This window comes from Podarcis erhardii (genome assembly GCF_964252035.2).
Source record: "Podarcis erhardii genome assembly, chromosome: 16".
NCBI lineage: Eukaryota > Metazoa > Chordata > Lepidosauria > Squamata > Lacertidae > Podarcis > Podarcis erhardii.
In genome coordinates this window covers 26415110-26436146 of record NC_138514.1, presented here as the reverse complement: position 1 = coordinate 26436146, position 21037 = coordinate 26415110, and the positions used below count along the sequence as shown (strand labels likewise).

General features: G+C 45.9%; 1 protein-coding gene across 1 annotated transcript; it reads right to left on the bottom strand.

The window, feature by feature from the left end:
• Window positions 1-17911: 17911 nt before the first annotated feature.
• LOC309331492 (uncharacterized protein) lies at window positions 17912-20517 on the bottom strand. Its single transcript, XM_081843704.1, has 2 exons — window positions 20404-20517; window positions 17912-18565 (listed from the first exon to the last, which is right to left on the bottom strand). Exons 1-2 carry the CDS (start codon window positions 20407-20409, stop codon window positions 17957-17959), a joined length of 615 nt encoding a protein of 204 aa, XP_081699830.1. The 5' UTR covers window positions 20410-20517; the 3' UTR covers window positions 17912-17956.
• Between the last annotated feature and the right edge of the window lie 520 nt (window positions 20518-21037).

Genomic DNA, 21037 nt, shown 5'->3' with positions numbered 1-21037 from the left:
GATAAATAGGTACCACTGTGGTGGGAAGGTAAACGGTGTTTCCATGCGCTCCGGTTTCTGTCATAGTATCCCATTGTGCTAGAAGCAGTCTAGTCATGCTGGCCACATGACCCAGAAAGCTGTCTGTGGACAAACGCCGGCTCCCTTGGCCTGAAAGCGAGATGAGTCCCACAACCCCATAGTCGCCTTTGTCTGGACTTAACTGTCCAGGGATTATTTACCTTTACCTTTTACCTGCTTGAAGAAGGATTGTCTTCCCTGTGTCCTGAATCTTCCAACATTCAGCTTCATTGGATGTCCACAAGTTCCAGTGTTATGAGAGAGGGAGAAAAACTTTCCTCTTTCCACTCTCTCCATGCTTTGCATGCTTTTATACAGGCCTATCATGCCACCTTTAATGCACAAGTGGTCAGAGTTGATGTCTTTTGGGAATCCAACAACATAGAATCAAAGAATCTACTAGAACTGTAGTGTTTGAAGGCACCTTAAGAGTCATCTAGTCCAACCCCCTGCAAGGCAGGAATCTCAGCTAAAGCACCCATGACAGATGGCCATTCAACCTTTGCTTGAAAACCTGCAAGGAAGGGCCACAGCTTCCCCACCTCTGGGCCTGATGAACCAATGTTCCTCTCCCTTTACATGGAATAACTAAAGTGCCTGTGGCTTTTGATGCTTAGAAAATATGTCTAAGTGGGGAGATGTAGAATTGAATAAAGTTATGCATGGACCATAGAACACAGAGACACATATATTTCACCCTCACTAATGCATTAGCAATTGGGATCCCCTAATGAAACTGATGGACAGTAGATTCAGGGCAGCCAAAAAGAAGGACTTTGTCACTCAGTGCATAATTATTAATGAACGCAGTTCATTGGCACGATGGCCACTGGCATAAATGGATTTAAAATTCACGGAGGACAGGTCTACCAGTGGACGTCAGGCAGGAGAGCTAACATGTAATGTCATGATGTTGTACCCTTAAATATCTGTTTCTGGGCCTGCTTCTGGGGTTCCCAAAGGGATCTGGCTGGGCACTGTTGGGGCCAGGATCCTTGGACAGATGTTGTCTGTGACAGATTCCACAGGGCTTTTAAACACTGCAGCATAAAGCAGTTACCTGTCTGTTTGTCCGTCCAACCAACCAACCAACCAACCAACCAACCAACCAACCAGCTAACCATTCTTTCACCTGCATGCCTGGATGTTCACATAAGAAGAGCCTCCTTGCTCAGGACAGCGGCCCATCTAGTCCAGCATTCACAGTGGCCAACCAGATGCCTCTTCTGGGAAACCTTCAAGCAAAACCCAAGCACAAGAGCCCTCCCCCTCCTGTGGTTTCCATCTGCCTGCCTGCCTGCCTGCCTGCCTGCTTGCCTTCCTGTCTGCCTAGCTAGCTGCTATGGAAAGCCTTTTTCACCTCACCCTACTCTGCTCTTCCACACAGGAAGAACATTTCCCTTTCCTGCAAATCTCATCTCCCAGATCAAAGAGTGCAAGGCCCTTCCTCATGCAGCCTATCTAATGCCACTGGGTGTCACTAGCAACCCACAGGCCAGTGAAAGACCCCCACACCTCTTGGCTATTTTACTGTGATGAAGAGCTAGGTAGGGGACCTCTTAGCTCTCAGCGGTGCACATGCCACACCTGTCTGTGACCCAGCAGGCCGCCTACTGTAGATGGAGCTCCGTGGAAGGATAGCACTTCCAAGAAGGCACACACTTCCAAGAAGGCACACGGCCAAGCAGCCTTTGCTGAGCAACACGTGGGGAACAGTGTCTCCGAAGGCTGTGTTAGCAGTTCATTCCAGAACGGCTGGAGAACTGAGAAATGAAGAAAGCAGATCATATCAATGCTCCATTAGGGAGCACCTGTGGTGCTCCATCCTGGATTTGTAGAACGTGGTGTGTTTCTCTGTAAGATACCTCTGTGAAATCGACTCTGTGAAGGTTCGGCTGCCTGGCTTTGGAACTGCTCCCTCTAGGTGGGTCCAGCCCATCCTGTCTGCGTGCACACATGATGACATCGCAGCTGCCCACTCAGCCCTTGACGCCGGAGTAGGAAGAAGGGTGTGTGCGTCTGTTGCGATGGCTCTGTAGACACCTTCCATCTGCCACAGATATATAACCAAGCAACAGTGGCATCGCAAGGTCAGGGGGTACCCGGTGCGGATTATTTTTTTTGTCACCCACCCGCAAGGACTTCCGGCCAAATTTTGAGTTCCCAAAGTTGTTGAGAGCTTTTGGGGGCATGCCCATAGTTGTTGTACTTTGTGGGGGGTGTCCAAAGTTGTTGAGCTTTTGGGGGGGGATGCACACAGTTGTTGACCTTTTTTTATAAATAAAAAAGGGCCCAGAGGATCGGCACAGTGGATTCCTAATACAAATCAACAGAGCAGCAAGACAAGCAGCGGCTCAAGTGGACTGGAGAAAAATATATACAGTGGTACCTCGGGATGTGAAGGGGATCCATTCTGGAGCCCCGTTCGCATCCTGAATGGAATGTAAGACGCGATGTGCATGGCTCACCTTTTGCCACTTTCGCGCATGCGCGTGATGTCATTTTGAGTGTCTGCGCATGCGCGAGAGGCGAAACCTGGAAGTAAAGCGCTCCATTACTTCCAGGTTGCTGCGGAGCGCAACCCGAAAGTGCTCAACCTGAAGCACATTCAACCCGAGGTATGACTGTATTGAAATTGCACATATATTCCAAAGTACCTAAACAACTAACATGAGGAATGCACAGATCTCTAACACAAGAACGAGGAAGCTGTGAACCTCCAGATGTTGTTGGATTATGACACCCAACAGTTTCCACATCCCTGCCTTAACGTATTCAATTATCTAATTAAAAAAAAGGATATACTATGTAGTGCCTCCCTGCCCTCCTTCCCACACTTCTAAAGTAAGTGTACTCTGAGTTCTTTTTGAGGTGGTAAAAATGCTCCCTTCAGACGGGGCTTTAGCCCAGCCTTCTGCCTGACATGCGAGATGTCCCATCCATTTTTTCTTGGCTGCTGCAAAGCCGCTGGATTCTCCTGTAGCCCATTTCCAGAGAGAGGAGAGGAGGAGGAGGGGGCGCTCCAAAGGGCACAGCGAAGAGGAGGCCCCGTGGAGGACCGAGCCGAGGAAATCTTGCCTCATTGAATTTTGCCTGCGCCGCCGTTAACCTGCTTGACTTCGCCTTTCCGAGCTCGTTTGCTCCCAGGCATCGCCGTGGCTGGCGGAGCTCTATGGGGGTGAAGGGGGCAATGGCGCTTAATAGAAGTGCTATGTGCTCGAGCGAAGGCAATCCAGACCCACACCCTTCCTTCCCCCCTCATCTCTCGCCTCCCCAACCGTGGCCCAGTGAATGGGAGAGAGTTAACCCCATGACCTTTAATCAAAGGCTCGCATTGCCTGAATGGGATTGATGGCGCTCGGCTCCCACACAGCCGCACGGCGTGGTGGCGATTACACCATTAGCTCTCCGGGCTGAGAGTGCTGCCTGGTAATGGTTGCGAAAATAGCGGCGAGGTTGAATAAACCCGGCGGAGTGCTGCTGGGCAGGCGGAGACCCTCCCTTCCCCCGCGATCTTGCAAAAGCTCTCAGGATGAGAAGATGGGTCTAAGTCGATCTCATGGCATCGTTTCATTGGGGGCTGTGTTTCCTTCCCCAACCCCCTGCACGCTTTTGTATGGCACCAGGGGAAGTGGCATAGCTCAGAGGAAGAAGGCTGGAACGGCATTCAGGAGGCACCGGGTTCAAGTCCTGACATCCTCAGGTCAGGCCGGGAAACAAGATTCCTGGTCTCAAAGCCTCTGCCAGTCAGTGTGGACACTACCAGTGTAGAAGACCGGGGTTCAAATCTCCCCACTAAAGCCTAGTGTGTGTGACTTGGGGGGGGGGGTCGCAGCCTCTCAGCCTAACCCACCTCACAGGTTTGTCGTGGGGATTAAATGAGGAAAGAAAGAGATGTGCACACTGCCTTGAGCTGCTTGGGGAGAAAAGGTGTGATAGAAATGTAAAGTAAATAAGTAATAATATTTTAGCTAGATGGAGCAGGAGGCCAAGATGCAGCTTTGTGGGTTCCCTGTGAGTTCTAGTTATCAATGAGAAGGGAGGAACACTTTTCAACCCACTTTCACCATGCCATGGATAATTTTGTAAAATTCTATCACATCGCCTCTTAACTCCTATCCTCACTATGGTCAACCTCTTAACTCGCCTGTTCTCTAAACCAACCATGGCAACCTTTTCTGTACCTTCTACAACCCAACAATGGTCTTTTTGAGGAAAAGACCAGAACCCAGCTCTCATTAGACTGGTACGTATGTATGTATTTAAAATAGTTTGAGCCTGCTTCTGGGTCACACATTCTCCAACAAAGCTTACAGCAAATTAAAACAATTGACTTGGATTTCTTTTTGTAAGCGTGGGAAGGCAGGGAGGCTGTCTACTGTACACTTGACAAATGTTCAGGGTTTTTTTATTTTTAAAACGCATTGTTCTTAAACCTGCTATGATATTAAAATTGTGAACACTGAGAACGAGTTTATGGCTTTTTGACACTTGGCTCTGCAAAGCAGACGTGACTTTGTGCAAGCATTCTGCACAAAGCCCTTCGACGTGTCACATAATTTTCCATCTTCAGCGTTGCCAAGTTGTAACGTTGTTTACTTTAGGCCTGAGAAGCTACACTGGGAGTCATCTTTAATTGGAGGAGGAGGAGGAGGAGGAGGAGGAGGAGGAGGAGGAGGAGAAGAAGAAGAAGAAGAAGAAGAAGAAGAAGAAGAAGAAGAAGAAGAAGAGAGAGATACCAAAACATATGGATTCTGGCAAGTTCCCACACTTAGGTGGGGGTGAATTTCCCACAACCCAGCTCCTTTGGGAAGAAGACTCAGAATGGTTTTGCTCTGGGGAAGAGTTAAGGAGGGGCCAGAGGTGCACAACATTGAGGGGAGCCGCCCCATGTGTGTGATATCACACATGTGATGTGTGACATCACGCATGTCATGACATCACACACGCCATGACTGTTACAGACCTCCCAAGTGTCTGTAAGTTGTCTCCTGATACTGCCCAGGCAGGGCGACCTCCAGCCAGGCTAGGCAAGGCCACACAATATTTTCCAAGATGGCAGAAGGCAGCGGACAAAGTGGGGGGGAGGGAGCAGGTGGGGGGGCAAGGAAGGGCTCAGCCTCCTCTGCCCCCTCAAGATGGGGGTGGGCTCAGCTCCATCCCAACAGACATGGGGGGAGGCTGAAGATATTTCAGCCCTATACAGCATACCCTCCAACATTTCTCCAATGAAAATAGGGACGTCCCATTCCATAACGATAATTTTACTATTTGTACCCCCACATATTGTGGGAATGTTCTGGGGTGCAGGAGAGGATATATTGACTAATTATATCCTTATCCAACTTGTACTAACAAGTTCCCAAAATATCAGCAGAGTTTATAGACATTCCCCTTTAAGTTCGCAACGGTAACGCTTGCACAGGTTCGCTAGAACCTCTATAATAATTACTCTGGTAATTTCCCCTTTGTTCCCTCTTAAAATACAAGACACGACACAGTCTTTATAAAAGTATAAAAGAGTTTACTCACGTTCTGTTCACAATATGATCCCAGAAGGTAGGCAGGCTTTAAAAGGTTACATGCACTTAGAAACATGCACTTATAGGAAGATAGTACTGTCCTCTCTTGGCTGAGAGCCAAGAGGGCATCCTTAGATGTTTCCTCATCGAAGGAAGATGGCAGAGAGAGAGGCAAGAGGCAAGAGGCAAGAGGGAGAGTGGCTGCCTGCCCTGTGCTTTTATCATTACCTGCACAGGTGAGGCCACACCCACCTCTGGTCACATGCGGAGGAAGTCCGTCCCCAGGAAGTTTACCTGCTTGCTGGACAGACATCCCTCCCCATGTTCTAACATGTACACTCTAGGAATGTTGTCATTGACTGCTCCTGTGTTTACATCCCACATACCCCTTCTCAGGCAATACAACATTATACAAAACATAAACAACTTTTATTCAACCACCCAGAGTCCCAGCTTGACACGTAGATTCTGGAAACTCTCTCTTGGTAGGGGTTTCGTCAGGATGTCAGCAGTCATCTCTTGGGTGCTGCAGTAGGATAGTTCCACAAGTCCATCCTGGATCATCTGGCGTATGTAGTGGTATTCAACCCCAATGTGTTTTGTTCTGGCCAGGAACTTCTCACTCTGTGTCAGCTTCAGGCAACTTTGATTGTCCTCTAGCAAGCTGACAGGCCCTTTTCTCACCAACCCAAAGTCCTTTATGAGTTGATCAAGCCAGGCGATCTCTCTGCAGGCTTCTGTTGCTGCAACGTATTCTGATTCTGTGGAAGATAATGCTACACAGCTCTGTTTATAACTGCCCCATGAAACAGGTCCATCACCAAACATGAAAACATGACCACTTGTTGATTTATAATCAGCATTATCCCCAGCCCAATCCGCATCAGTATACCCAACCAACTTAGGGTCTCTGACGGCTGGTAACCTTAATTTACAATTCATGGTACCCTTCAAATATCGCACCACCCTCTTTACACCTGCCCAATCATGCTCAGTGGGAGAATTCACTTTTCTGCTAAGAATCCCCACAGCATTAGCTAAGTCAGGTCTACATGTGGTAACTAAATACAAAAGTTTACCAATCGCCGACCTGTAGTCATTGTTGTCTGGCAACTGCTTCGAATCCTCCTGATTCTTCAGGAAGTCAGTAGCCATCGGTGTAGCAACTGGATGTGCGTCTTGCATCTGCATGTGCTCAATCAGCTCGTGGATCTTCTGTCTTTGGCTGAGAAGAAATGAGCCGTCCTCTTCTCTTTCCACCTGGATCCCGAGGTAGTACTGGACATCTCCTAGCTCCTTGACCTCTACCTCTTTGCTAAGGTGTTTTACTATCTGTGTATAGTCTTTCTCACTTGCTGTGGCAATAATCAGGTCATCAACAAATGCTAAGATATATGAGAATTGTCCATTATTTGACTTACTGTACAAGCACTTGTCAGCGTCGCCTTGCTTGTACCCAAGTTGCGTCAGCATTTTATGCAACTTCTGGTTCCAGGCTCTAGCAGCCTGTTTAAGTCCATAAAGTCCTTTCTGCAGTTTGCACACTAAATGTGCCTCATGTGGTTTCACAAAACCTTTGGGCTGTTTCATATAGATTTCTTCAGAAATCTGCCCGTGTAGAAAAGCGGTAGCAATGTCTATGTGTTTCACTCTCATTTTCTTGGAGGCTGCAATGCTTAAAAGCATTCTTACGCTGCTGTACCTCACGGTTGGTGCAAAAACTTCATCGTAATCTTCACCAAAACGCTGTGAAAATCCCTGTGCTACAAGTCTAGCTTTGTAGCGCTGCACTTCTCCTTCTGACCCCTTCTTAACCTTGAAAACCCATTTACTGCCAATGGCCTTCTTACCGGGAGGCAGCTCAGTGAGTGTCCAGGTCTTGTTCTGATGCAGTGCATCCATCTCCTCCTGCGCGGCCTTCCTCCAGAGACTGGCTTCTGCAGCTGGCATCTCCTGTATCTCTTCCCAAGTGGAAGGTTCTTGTGGAAACGCCGACCCTGCAAAGTAGGACAACCGTAATGGTGGGACACCTTTGTTGGTTCTGGACGAGCGCCTGACCTCTGGTTCTGCGACCGCATCAGATTCCTCATCCTCCTCCAACGCAGGCATGTCCCCATCTGAGTCCTCATCTTCGTCTCTGGTGCCGCCAGGGTTCTGGTCCTCTGCGTCTTCTGGTGCATCGCCTGTAGGGGGTGCTGTAACACTCGAAGGCAGATTAGTACTTTGTGGAGTCTCAAAAGGGAAATATACAAATTCTTGAGTCCTTTCTGACTCATCAGAAGAATCCACAACAGTGTTCTTAGTGTCTACTTTTCCATATTCATCAAAATAAACCGCATGGTATGCATTTGTCTTACCAGTTTGTAAGTCCATAATTCTATATCCTTTGCCTCCAGAGGCGTATCCCACCAGGATACCTGCTTTTGCCCTGGAGTCAAGCTTGTGTCTGTGTTCCTTGGGCACGTGGAAATAACACGGACTTCCAAACACACGTATGTGCGACAGATTGGGAGCTTTCCCATGCCAAAGTTCAAATGGTGTGCGCTCTGCACCTTTAGTTGGCAGTCTATTCTGCAAATAGACCGACGTGTACACTCCTTCGGCCCACAGCTTCTGTGGCAAACATGCATCCTTTAGCATGCACCTTGTCATGTCCATAATGGACCTAAACTTTCTCTCAGCTATGGCATTCTGCTGTGGTGTGTAAGGAATTGTGGTTACATGTGCAATTCCTTCCTTGGCCAGGAGAGCCTGCATTTCATTTGAGCAGTACTCACCTCCATTGTCGCTCATTAGCACAGCTGGAGCTCTTTGGAATTTATTCTTGACCATGGCAATGTATTCCTGGAGCTTGTCCACTGTCTCACTCTTCTCTTTGAGGAAATACACAACACAAAATCTTGAAAAGTCATCCAGAAATATTAAAATATATCTATTCTTTCCCAGTGAGGGAACATTCATGGGTCCACATATGTCAGTGTGCACTATGTCAAGCACTTTGTTGCTTCTTTGTTCTGCACAACGTGGAAATGAAGGTTTTACAGCCTTCTCAGTAATACAGCTTATGCACTTTGCTGGAGCTTTGTTGCTCTGCTTTACCTGCAAACCTCTTACAAGATCTCTTTTCTGTAGATCCAGAATGACGTTGGTGTCTCTATGTCCAAGCCTTCTGTGCCACAGGTCCAGATCTGCTTCATCCTTCTGGCTGGAATGTGCCACTTTTGCAGACTGATTCTCTGAAAGATCAAGCTCATATACACCATTGATTAGCTCTGCTTGAGCAAACACTTTGCCATTTCTAGTCACCTTGCATTCTCCATTTCCAAATGTGATCTGGAAACCTTTCTTGTCCAGTGTGGACACGCTGATTAAATTGCAGCTCAGCTCTGGTACATACAAAACTCTAGAGATTGTATTCTCAATGCATTCATTGTTTATATTGCATTTCAGACTCATGGAACCTGCACCTTTTGCTTTAACAATGTTGCCATCTGCAATTTCAATTTCAGATCCTTCTTCATCATTTATCTCATTAAAATAGTCCTTTTTATATGAAAAATGTGAACTGGCACCTGAATCTAAAATCCATTTATTACGTCTATTTTCACGATTCTGGACAGCTAAATTCCTTTCTTGCAGTAGCCATGTGCATTCGCATTTCCCCTTCTTTTCCCCTTTTGGCTGAAAGGGGTGGGGTTTCTTGGCTTTAGGAGCCTTGCAATTCTTTGCAATGTGTCCTTCTTTGTTACAATTGAAACAAATCACTTTCTTAGGCATCTCTTTGGACTTTGTACATTGCCTAGATGCATAACTGCTGTCCTTGCTTCTAGCATTTCTCACTGGAGATTCAGCTCTATCTCTGCATTCTTCTTTTAAATAACCAATCAAGTCTTTAAAAGTCAGACCTTGTCTATGATCCATCAAACTTACAAATGCGCTAAAGCGTGGTCCAAGTGATGATAACAAAAATGCTATCTTTGTATCTTCATCAAAAGCTTTGGGAGTCAAATCAATTCTTTGAATAATCTCAGTAAACTTGTTGATGTGCTCTGTGAATTCCTCTTTTGAATTCATCCTCACTCTGGTTAATTTACACACCAAGTTTCTGAAGCAGTTTATGCTAGATTCTCCATACACGCGCTCAATATCTCTTAAGATTTGAGATGCATCATCTGTACTATTTATTAATGATAGCTGCTCATCACGAAGTCCACTCAAAATTATGTGTCTAGCTTCGCTGTTCATGCGTTTCCAAGCACTTATCTTGGCTAAAGCTTCCTCAGACGATCCCGTAGGTTGAGGGTTTAAAGCTTCCAAAATGTGCTTATAATCTAAACATGCTATCAAGCGCTGCTTCCAGTGTATGAAATTGTGTTCATTCAGCACAGGCATTCCTAGCTTTGCATCACTATCAAAAGCTGCTCTAGCCATCTTAAAATCCAAAAATTTGAAAATTCTTCAAAATTTCAAAATTTCTCAAAATTTTAAAATCAAAATCTCAAAAATCTCAAAATACAAAACAATTCTTCACTGCCTTGGGTCACTGTGAACTCTGAGGGAAGGGGGGGGTGCTTAATCCCCACTGCACAATGGAACAAAGGACCATGTGCTTACCAGGAAGTTAACTCAGAAAAATACTACTCAACTCAAAATCACAATCCAACGCAATCCTTCAAAAATACGCAGAAATATGCAATACTGGGGCCAATAACCCTTTGTGGGAATGTTCTGGGGTGCAGGAGAGGATATATTGACTAATTATATCCTTATCCAACTTGTACTAACAAGTTCCCAAAATATCAGCAGAGTTTATAGACATTCCCCTTTAAGTTCGCAACGGTAACGCTTGCACAGGTTCGCTAGAACCTCTATAATAATTACTCTGGTAATTTCCCCTTTGTTCCCTCTTAAAATACAAGACACGACACAGTCTTTATAAAAGTATAAAAGAGTTTACTCACGTTCTGTTCACAATATGATCCCAGAAGGTAGGCAGGCTTTAAAAGGTTACATGCACTTAGAAACATGCACTTATAGGAAGATAGTACTGTCCTCTCTTGGCTGAGAGCCAAGAGGGCATCCTTAGATGTTTCCTCATCGAAGGAAGATGGCAGAGAGAGAGGCAAGAGGCAAGAGGCAAGAGGGAGAGTGGCTGCCTGCCCTGTGCTTTTATCATTACCTGCACAGGTGAGGCCACACCCACCTCTGGTCACATGCGGAGGAAGTCCGTCCCCAGGAAGTTTACCTGCTTGCTGGACAGACATCCCTCCCCATGTTCTAACATGTACACTCTAGGAATGTTGTCATTGACTGCTCCTGTGTTTACATCCCACACATATCTTACTGGGTTGCCCCAGCCACTCTGGGCAGCTTCCAACATATATCTAAACATAATAAAACATTAAACTTTTTTTAAAAAAACATCCCCATATAGGATTGCCTTCGGACAGCTCAGGGGCCAGATAACTCCATACCCTCCAACATTTCTCCAATGAAAATAGGGACATCCTAAGGAAAAGTGGGACATTCCGGGTTCAAATCAGAAACTGGGATGGCTTCTCTAAATCAGGGACATCCCTGGAAAATAGGGATACTTGGAGGGTCTGATAGAGTTGGTGCCTATGGCCAGATAGGTTATCAGGCCAATCCGGGTGAAGAGGAAGCCAGACTCCACCCAAAACTCTCCTCTCTTCTCTTTTTGCATTGCCCTTCCTCCTTCTCTCTCTCCCTGGGCTTTGCTAGTGGCCTGTTTGGGGCCTAAGAAGGATTTTTTAGGGGAGCCCTTGATTTGCCTCGGGACTCCTTTTTTTGCCTAATCCATGCTGCAGGGAGTCCTGTTCTTGGCATTGCTGATTGCCTGAGTTGGCTTTCAGTTCTGGCAGGAAATGCAAGTTAAGATTTGATGGGATAAATACCTGATGAATTATTGGGTTGAGGGCACTTTTTTGGTTGTCCTACACTGCCTTAGTGTTGGGTTCCTTGGGGGTGTCCTTTAGGCCTGTCAGGCACAACAAAGTGACCTCTGACCCTGGGGACCATGGGACACTTGCCAGGTTCACATACTCCAGGTTCTCATAGCAACGAGGAAATATTGTTTCCAATCCTTTGCTGCAGGGCCATAGGTGATGCCTGCAAACATGTGTATGATTCCTCCTGTATTAGGGAATTATATTTTAGTTTGGCTATATTTGAATAAATATGAGCTCCCACCACCACAATAAGGTGTCCTGAGTCTTCTTTCATGGATGTGCTGGCAAGAGAGGTTGGCAGAATGGAAATATAAAGAGAGAGGAGATCATAAGTTGTGAAATATTCATGATAGAAGGAGTAGGTGTGTGTCAAATCCTGTAGAGAAAACATGGCAATTTCCTAGGGAAGAAACTTTCAGAAGGGTGGAATGATGGGAGAGGGTGGAGCAGGATGTCAACTAGAGTGAAAACAAACCGCATTCTCAAGTAAAAAGTCATCTTTGGAAGTGTGAGTTAGGATACTCCTGGGTTGAGTCACTGGGGCAGATTCAAGAACATTATTCCTGGGAATTATAGGGATAAGGTAAAGGTAGAGGGACCCCTGACCATTAGGTCCACTCGTGACCGACTCTGGGGTTGTGGCGCTCATCTCACTTTATTGGCCGAGGAAGCCAGCGGACAGCTTCCAGGTCACGTGGCCAGCATGACTAAGCCACTTCTGGCGAACCAGAGCAGCGCATGGAAATGCCGTTTACCTTCCCTCTGGAGCGGTACCTATTTATCTACTTGCACTTTGACGTGCTTTTGAACTGCTAGGTTGGCAGGAGCAGGGACCGAGCAACGGGAGCTCATCCCGTCATGGGGATTCAAATCACCAACCTTCTGATCGGCAAGTCCTAGGCTCTATGGTTTAACCCACAGCGCCACCCGCGTCCCTTAATTATAGGGATAGAACTAGCTAAATTGTATAGAAATTTACTCATGCACGTGACTACAGAGGCAAGAATGTTACTTGCCCAAAAATGGAAAGAAGAAGAAGTCCCAGCAAAGGAAGAACGGATATAAAAACTTATGGGATGTGCAGAAATGGCAAAACTTACTGAAAGAATAGGAAATCAAGATAACATACTTTTTACAAAAGAATGGAAATGGTTCATTGAATATTTACAGATAAATTGTTAACAGATAAAAGCACTGTCAGGATTATTGTAATAACCTGCAGCTATATAAGTGTATATAAAGAAGACAAATAAATGAGTAAGTTAATTTGATATGCGGAAGATAATAAAAATAAATTTAAGGAACTGCAGAAAGGGGAGAAAGGAAGTCAAGTTTTAAAATGTCAAAATGAATGTAAAATATGTGAAATATAGAAATGTAGAAATCTGAAAAGTATAAATATTTTTTTAAAAGAGAGAGAGAGAGATCATTAGATCATGTGCCAACCTCTCTGTGACATTGGGATGACCAGCATTCTTGCCATACTGAATGTTCTTTGCCTAATTAACAACTCAACCTGCCCCCCCCCCCGCCCTTAAGGTCTTCACAATCGCTTCCTTAAGAGCTTCAGTCTCCCATTGCCACCTTAAGGTCTACAAAGCATTCCTTATCAAACTGCATTCTTTTCCCACAGTGACAAAGAGAAAAGAACTTGAAGACAGCACTTTCCTCGAGGAGCCAGAAATTTAATTTTTTAAAAAATAAAATAAAATGAAGGTTTCTAACACCCTTTAGTTGTTTAAAAACTTTTTATCGCTTGCAAACAATTAAAACATGCTTTCCATTTTGCTTTCAGTCTTTTAATGATTGTCTCTTCTTAAGCCAGAAGTGATCTCATATGCCAGATGTCAGTTTCAACCTGCAGACAGATCACCTCAGTCATGATTTATAACAGCCTCAAAAGTAATTAAAGAAAGGGAGACTTTGCTGACCTTATTCCCTGAGGGCTCACCAACAGGACTGTTATGTGGTGTTTGAGCAAGACAACGGTTCATCTCCTCTAAGTTGCTCATACCTGTCTGGGTTCCCCAAAGCTTCTCAGTTTCCTGGCATGGAAAGCGTCCCATCCCCCCAGTGAATCAGAGGTTGATCCTTTGTTCCCTCTGTTTTTCCATAGCGAATCTGTTAACTAAGATAGCTTGGCTATCATTAATCACCACATATGGTATCTCTGTCGATGAGCTGTCAACAGAAGAGGTCCAGTCCACCATCTTCCTCCCTGGAAGTCCAAACCTCTGTTCTCTCGGTGCTAACCTATTTCTGAGGTGGGAAAGGAAAAAAGAAATGGTGGCAGAGATGGAGGCAGTTTGCATCTTTCAGACCACCTTATCAGTATTTTCACATGGATGCTTTTAAATGTCTGTTTCAGAGTTTTCCGTGCCAAATAAAATAGTCAGAATGTGAATAATTGTATCGAACAAGCATGAACATGCCATTGATAAATCCCTGGTTTGCACTCTGCTCATGCTCTGGAGCTGGCCTACCTGACCTCAGTCTTCCAGGCTGTTCCCCCTTCTCATTCAACTCCAAAGAGTCACGGTTCTTCTTGTCATTTTCGCTCGAGAGAAAACATGTCAGCGTTGGGCCTGCTGCAGCCCTGACATTTCTCCGGTTGGAATTTTCCGGAAGCTTCAAGGCAAGATAAAAGGGGTCAAGAGAAGAGTTAAATAGCAGGGAGCCATTCTTCGACAGGGGAACATGAAATGGAAATGTACTCTTGTGGACTCACATAGACGCAGACAGTCCACAGGCATGACCCGAAGAGGTAAATGTCTTGTAACTCAAAGCAAAGGGCCTCGCTCTATTTTTAGCTTCCAGGGAGACAGCAAAGTGTACAGAAGAGGGTTGTGTGTGAACACCTTCCTTTTCAGCCTTTGCACGTGGTGCGTAAACTAATCCTTTTTCTCTTGTTTGGAGCTTTGAATATAATCACAACTCTCTGAAACATTATCCTTTTAAAACAGGGGCAGGAATCAAACCCAGAACAATGGTGTAGGCTTGTAGGCTAACTGTAGAATAATAGAATCACAGAATTGCAGAGGGACTCTAACGACCATCCAGTCCAAATCCCTGAAATGCAGGGAAATGCAGCTGTCCCATACGGTGCTGCAGTCTTTAATAAAAAGAGCTTCCTATTCCCTCTCCATGAATGGCACAGACAGGGCAGATGACCTTTGGGTTCCCTTCCAACGCTACTATTCTATGATTCTGCTAATAAAGTTAATAAATCCACTTTGATACACAGAGAGAGAGAGACAGAGGGAGAGGTATATTTCTGGGAAGGTTGGGGAAAAGCTTGAAAATAAAAGAATAGATTTCCCCCTGATTCTTCCCACCTTCCTTTGCTGTCTACCATAATATTCTTAGCTCACAGCTTCTTATTAACCTGGTGGGGAAGAATGTAGGAGCAGGAGGGGGGTGTTGAATGGGGAGGGAATGCTCACTGACCGCCAATAAGATGCTCACTTCATTAAGAGATAATGGGAGTTGTCATGGCATTTGAAGGATGTGTAGGTGGGCGGGGGCAGCTACCGAGAGAAGGGGAGATTATATTCTCTGCAAAAGTTCCCTTTTCATGTAAATTGTTGAAATATTTAAAATGGTTTCCATTAAGGTGGGTCGCCAGGCCTGGTGGGCGGGGAAGATTAGCCTCTTTTGCACCACAGCATAATATTGTGGATGTAATGAAAAGCCTCTGTAATTGCTTCTAGTTTCTCTCTCATCTTTCCACACCCCCTTCTTCCTCCTTGCTCTGTGCCCCAGCACCTCTCCCGGCTCAAAGCCCACCAGGATCTCAGTCACTGGTGTCTGCATTTTTCGACCAAGGGTGCCTGACACGAAGCCTGATGCAGCTTTTCAGCGCAGGTCGTCAAGGGGGCACGGATAAATATGGAGTCAGTCAGCACAGTTAATTAGTTAATGAATGTCATGCAAAGGTTTCCGGGGATGGGCTGCTTTTAATAAACCAGTGGTTTGAGGGAGAGGTGGGTGGGTTTTCTCCCCACCCCTGTGTGGTAAGTCAATGGAGATGGGCTTGCAGCATCAGCGAACGGTTTGTGGAGTATCTGGGAGTTCAATGCAGAAAGCGAGGCTTCAAAGGCCAAGGCAGGAAAGAAATACAGTGGTACCTCAGGTTAAGAACTTAATTCGTTCTGGAGGTCCGTTCTTAACCTGAAACTGTTCTTAACCTGAGGTACCACTTTAGCTAATGGAGCCTCCTGCAGTTGCCACACGATTTCTGTTCTCATCCTGAAGCAAAGTTCTTAACCCGAGGTACTATTTCTGGGTTAGCGGAGTCTGTAACCTGAAGCTTCTGTAACCCGAGGTACCACTGTATTGCTGTCAAGCCAGGTTTCCCTCACCCTAGTTGTGCATCAGTTGAGAGCATTGTGGGGTTTCCAGGAAGTACAGATACTTGTGAAAGCCGCAGAGTGCAGTGTCACTATTACAGTGGTACCTCTGGTTAAGAACTTAATTCATTCTGGAGGACCGTTCTTAACCTGAAACTGTTCTTAACCTGAAGCACCACTTTAGCTAATGGGGTCTCCCACTGCTGCTGCTGCACCACCGCCACACAATTTTTGTTCTCATCCTAAAGCAAAGTTCATAACCTGAGGTACTATTTCTGGGTTAGTGGAGTCTGTAACCTGAAGTGTCTGTAACCTGAAGCATCTGTAACCCGAGGTACCACTGTACTGCAATAAGTATGGGATGCCTACAAAACACGCATTTCAGTAATGGGTGCCTTGAAAAGCAATGGGAAGTCTGCATGCTCATTTTGTGCAAACCGTGTACCCAAAATGCATACAACAGGACAGCATGCAATGGAATGGGATGCAACAGCATGGTAACAGACCAGTGACTTGAGCATCAGTGAGCCTGAAATGGGATGGAATTAGCTGCCCAGCCCAACTCTAGTGATATCCTTTTGACTTCCTGTCTCAAGCACCAAAATGTCCCTGTTCAAACAGACAGACAGACAGGCATCCAATGGAAAATTAAAGGAATGTGGATTAGATTGCCTGGGTTGCCATTTGCTTCCCTGTTATGATTTTGATAATGCAATGCAGAAGATGGGCAGAATGGAATGTTCCTTGCCAGTGCTTTTTCCCCTAGAAAAATAGGTGGCAGTACTCACTGTGAAGTTGTTACAGTAAGTGCCACACTTTTTAACAACAACAAAAAGAGGTGCTGGTACAGCGTGCCCTTGAGTAGCCCCTGGGGAAAAACGACACTGTTCCTTGCCATAATAGCTCCCAATCTAATTGGTATTATGCAAACAATTTGAGAGAGAGAGAGATGGGGAGAGGAGAAGATAAGACGCCAACTTCCCAAGACAGAGGAGTCGGGTTTTGTCTATGTCTGGATACCGTTGGATGCCAAACTTCCCTGATTTGGACACCCCTGAAGGTATCATCACCCAGTTTGGCATTAAGGTTCCTGAGAGCAACAAGTTTTGTCCTATGTTTGGAAACTAACACATGCAGTTTCGAATCAAGATGGCAGATTGAACAATTCCAAAAGGGACCAACTGGGACATTTCTGAAGATATCATAACAAAGTCTGGCGTGGTAGTTCCTGAGATTGAGGAGGAGGTTTCTCCACATTATTTAGATATAATTGGGTGCCATGTGGGTGTGTAGAAGCTAACAAATTACACTGTTAATTTATAAATACATGTTGATTTCTAAGAACTCCCAAGCAACACAGGGAACTTCTTGGTGCAACACACACACACACACACACACACACCCCTGAATGCCAAGATCCAAGTTTGGGGCAAGCACTCCTTGGTGAGAGAACCACATTAGAGATTTAAAAACACAAAATATGCAGCAATGTAAAGCATGAAAAGATAGGTTTTTAGACATTTAAAATATGCCCTTTAAAGCGATTTCCAAAATGTCCCCTTAGAAAAGTTTCTTTCCAAATTTCCCCCCACCTTAGGAAAATATCATACATTTGGTAAGTTAAAAAACAATTTACTTACAAACTCTCCAAAAATCAGATTTGTGTGCTTCAGAATAGTTGCACAGGCAGTAAAGCTTACCTTAGTTACAAAGCTAAGGTGAAAGTTCCTAGATTATTGGCGTAGGAACTCAAGAGTGGCTTGTGAAAGCCATGCGGTTGAGCTGGAGCAACCAGCTCAAACTTCTTCACACACTGAGTTGCTCAGCTAGACTAGAGGAGAACAAAGGCTTGATAACCTAGTTCCTCCCAAGGTGAGTGTCAGGAGAGCTTACTTTTTGGTACTAACCCCTTTGTGTATTTATTAGAATTAAGTATGTTGGTTATATGAAGCTGGTTATCCCCCAGGACTTTCAGCTAGAAAACCGTAGAAGAAAAAACAAAACCCACTGGTCTTTTGGCATCACGGATTATATTGTGAATTCAGAGAGAAGCCCTTTAGAGCTGAGTTTCCCTTTCCCTAGGAGAAGTCTGGATCATGCAACTGCCAGACTCCCCTTCCTTCTCCTCCCCATCCTCGCTGTCCAGCAGATTGCCAAGTCCCACTGCCTCAAGGTCCTCAGGCTTCTCCATCTCCTCCTTCGCAGCTTTGGGTACCACTAGGTCCTCGTGGCTGTGGACTGCCAACCCAGCCAGTTCTCCGCACAACTGCCGGAAGATGGGCAGCCGGTCCCGGGAGATGAGTGGGCGTCCCCAGCCACCGCTCAGCTTCTCCTGGCTCTTGGAGAGAGTGACAAAGATGGGGAGTCTCTCCAGGTCAGGGGCCCAGTAAGAACTGGCTAGGCTGTGGTCAGGAATGATGAATGGGTAATAGTAGCCCTTAGTTGACTCCAGGTAGCCCACTTGAGACTCCAAGGCTGGCGAAGTGTGTGCTGCAGCTGCTGCAGCAGCAGCTGGGACAATGTTCTGACTCCCATCCAAAAAGACGTACTTGATTACCCGGCTGGTGTGAAAGAGTGTGTACTCAGACTGGTACCCAGATGGGCAGTAGAAGACATCCTGCCGCTGTCTCTGGGGGGCAGGCATTGGCATGGCAGCTGTTTTCCCCTGCAAAGAGACCACACAGTTTAGGGAGACCATGACTCTGCCTTCACTGTTGGAGACAGCATGTCTCTGAATGCTAGTTTCTGGACATCCCAAGCGGGGAGAGTGGTTTGGTGCTCATATCCTGCTTGCATCTAGTTGGCCCCTGTGAGGATAGGATGTTGGACTAGTTGGGTCATTGGCCTGATCCAGCACACTCTCCTTATGTTCTTCTGATGCTGGACTAGATGGGCCATTGGTCTGATCCAGCAGGGTTCATTTTTCAGTTTTTATGTTCTTTAGGATTGAGGGGATGGCCTTATTACAGCTAAACTACTTCCATTGTATGCAGGGAGCAAAATGAAATATCCTCTCCACTTTTTGCTTTTTCATTCCTGTTGTCCTCAACCTTATTTTCTCCCCAGCGATGTCTTGACATAGGGGAAGGACCCACAGCTCAGAGCATCAGCCTTGCATGCAGATGGTAAGAGATGTTTGGCAGCAGAGCGGACTACCTGGGAAGCAGGTGGGCTCTCCTTCACTGGAGATTTTTAAGCAGAGGTTGGATGGCCACCGGTTAGGGATACTTTAGCTGTGATTTCTGCATTGCAGGGGGTTGGACTAGATGACTCTTGGGGAACTCCCTTCCAACTCTACCGGTTTTTTTTTATTCTATGAAATTGTCTGTAACTACCCAAGAAAGATACCTTCAAGTATGCATACTCAGTATGCTACAGACATAAGAAATTGAATGTTCTATGCTAGGAATTATTAGGAAAGTGATTGAAAATAAAATTGCAAGCATCAGCGTCATTATATAAATCTAAGGCACAGCCATGCTGGGGACACAGTGTCCTGTTCTGGTCACCAAGTCTCTCAAGCTGGATATCAAAGAGCTGGGAAAGATATTGAAAAGGGCAGCCACACTTATTCAAGAGCCTGCAGAACCTTCCTTGCAAAGTGTGTGGGGATTTTTTAGTAGAAATTTCTCCCCTTTTAAGCATTTCCCTTTTCCACCCCCCACCACAAACTGTTAAGAGAAGTTCAATATGGCCCTGAAGAATATTTGGCAAAATATACCCCCTGCTTGCCCACTCACAAATAACATGAAGAAATTTTAGGGAAGTCACCCTCCCTTTTCCCCCACTCACCCATAGTTTTTGGTTTAGGGGATAAGAAGGGTGTTCATAAACATGAAAGAGGTTTTATGAAATTTTAAGCACTGATAGATTTCCCTCTACCATAAACACATAAAAGGCGTCTGCTGGATATCTCGCCCAGCATCCTGTTCTCACAGGGGCCAACCAGATGCCTGGGAAACCAGCAAGCAGGATTCAAGCACAGGAGCCCTCTCCCTTCCTGTGGTTTCCAGCAACTGGTATTCAGAAGCATGGCTGCCTCCAGCTGTGGACTGCTTTCCATATGAAGCCAAAACACCTTCCAGCAACCTGGCTGTCCTCCAGATGTAGTTAAACTGTGACTTTCCATCATCCCTGAGCATAGGCCATGCTGGCTGGGGCTGATTGGAGTCCAAAAATAGCTGGAAGGCACCGTGTTGACTACTCCTAGCCAGTGTGGCATAGTGGTTAAGAGTGCCAGGCTAGGACCTGGGAGACCAGGGTTCAAATCCCCACTTGGCCATAGCTCATTGGGTGACTTTGAACCAATCACGCACTACCTAACCTACCTCACAGGGTTGCTGTGAGGATAAAATGATGAGGAGAACCATTGATAATAAGAATAGCTGGAGCTTCTTGGGGGTGACTGAGGGTGATGGCTAGAGACATGATAGAGACCAAAGGAAATTGGGTTTGGAATCCTTGAACTGGAAGCAGCTAAGTGGATCTGCCTTGGGACCTTACCAACATCTCAGACTGCTTTCTATTCAGTCCTGCACAGGATTATCCCCCTTTCAAGGTGGCTGTGCAGTTCTCACTGGGCTGGGGTTTCTTTGGCAGGAGTTACCCGATACTTCACTATTGTGAAGTCGCCTGGTCTGGAGATGGCCTACCAATCACAGAGCCCCAAACTGAGAGCAAGAAATGGGAAGGAGAGGAAGCAGAAATAGGAGGTGGGTCATGTTAACATGCAACCAAGGAAACGGGGGGCAATTGGCAGGCCCCCCGCTGGGTCCAGCCCACCAGCTGGTGTGCCAGGCAAGCTCCATTCCTTGGATCAGCATGAACCTGCAACCCAAACTTCAGAAGCTTCAGAAGCTAGAGCACACTACTCAGCAGAAAAAAAACGCTTTGCAACAGAAGTGGCAGGAGAGGCTGTGTTGAGCATATTTACAAGCAGTTTATTCAGCATACATCAGGACAAAAGGAAAACATGTCTGATATTCTTCGTGTCCAAAGCAAGACAGCAAAAGCAAAAGCTATACACAAACAGAAGTTCCCAGCAAGCTGTGCTGGGGTGTAAACAGACATGTGACATGCAACAATCCACACGTTTGTTCTTAAGGTGGAACGGAATATCCTAACAGGTCATGCCAAT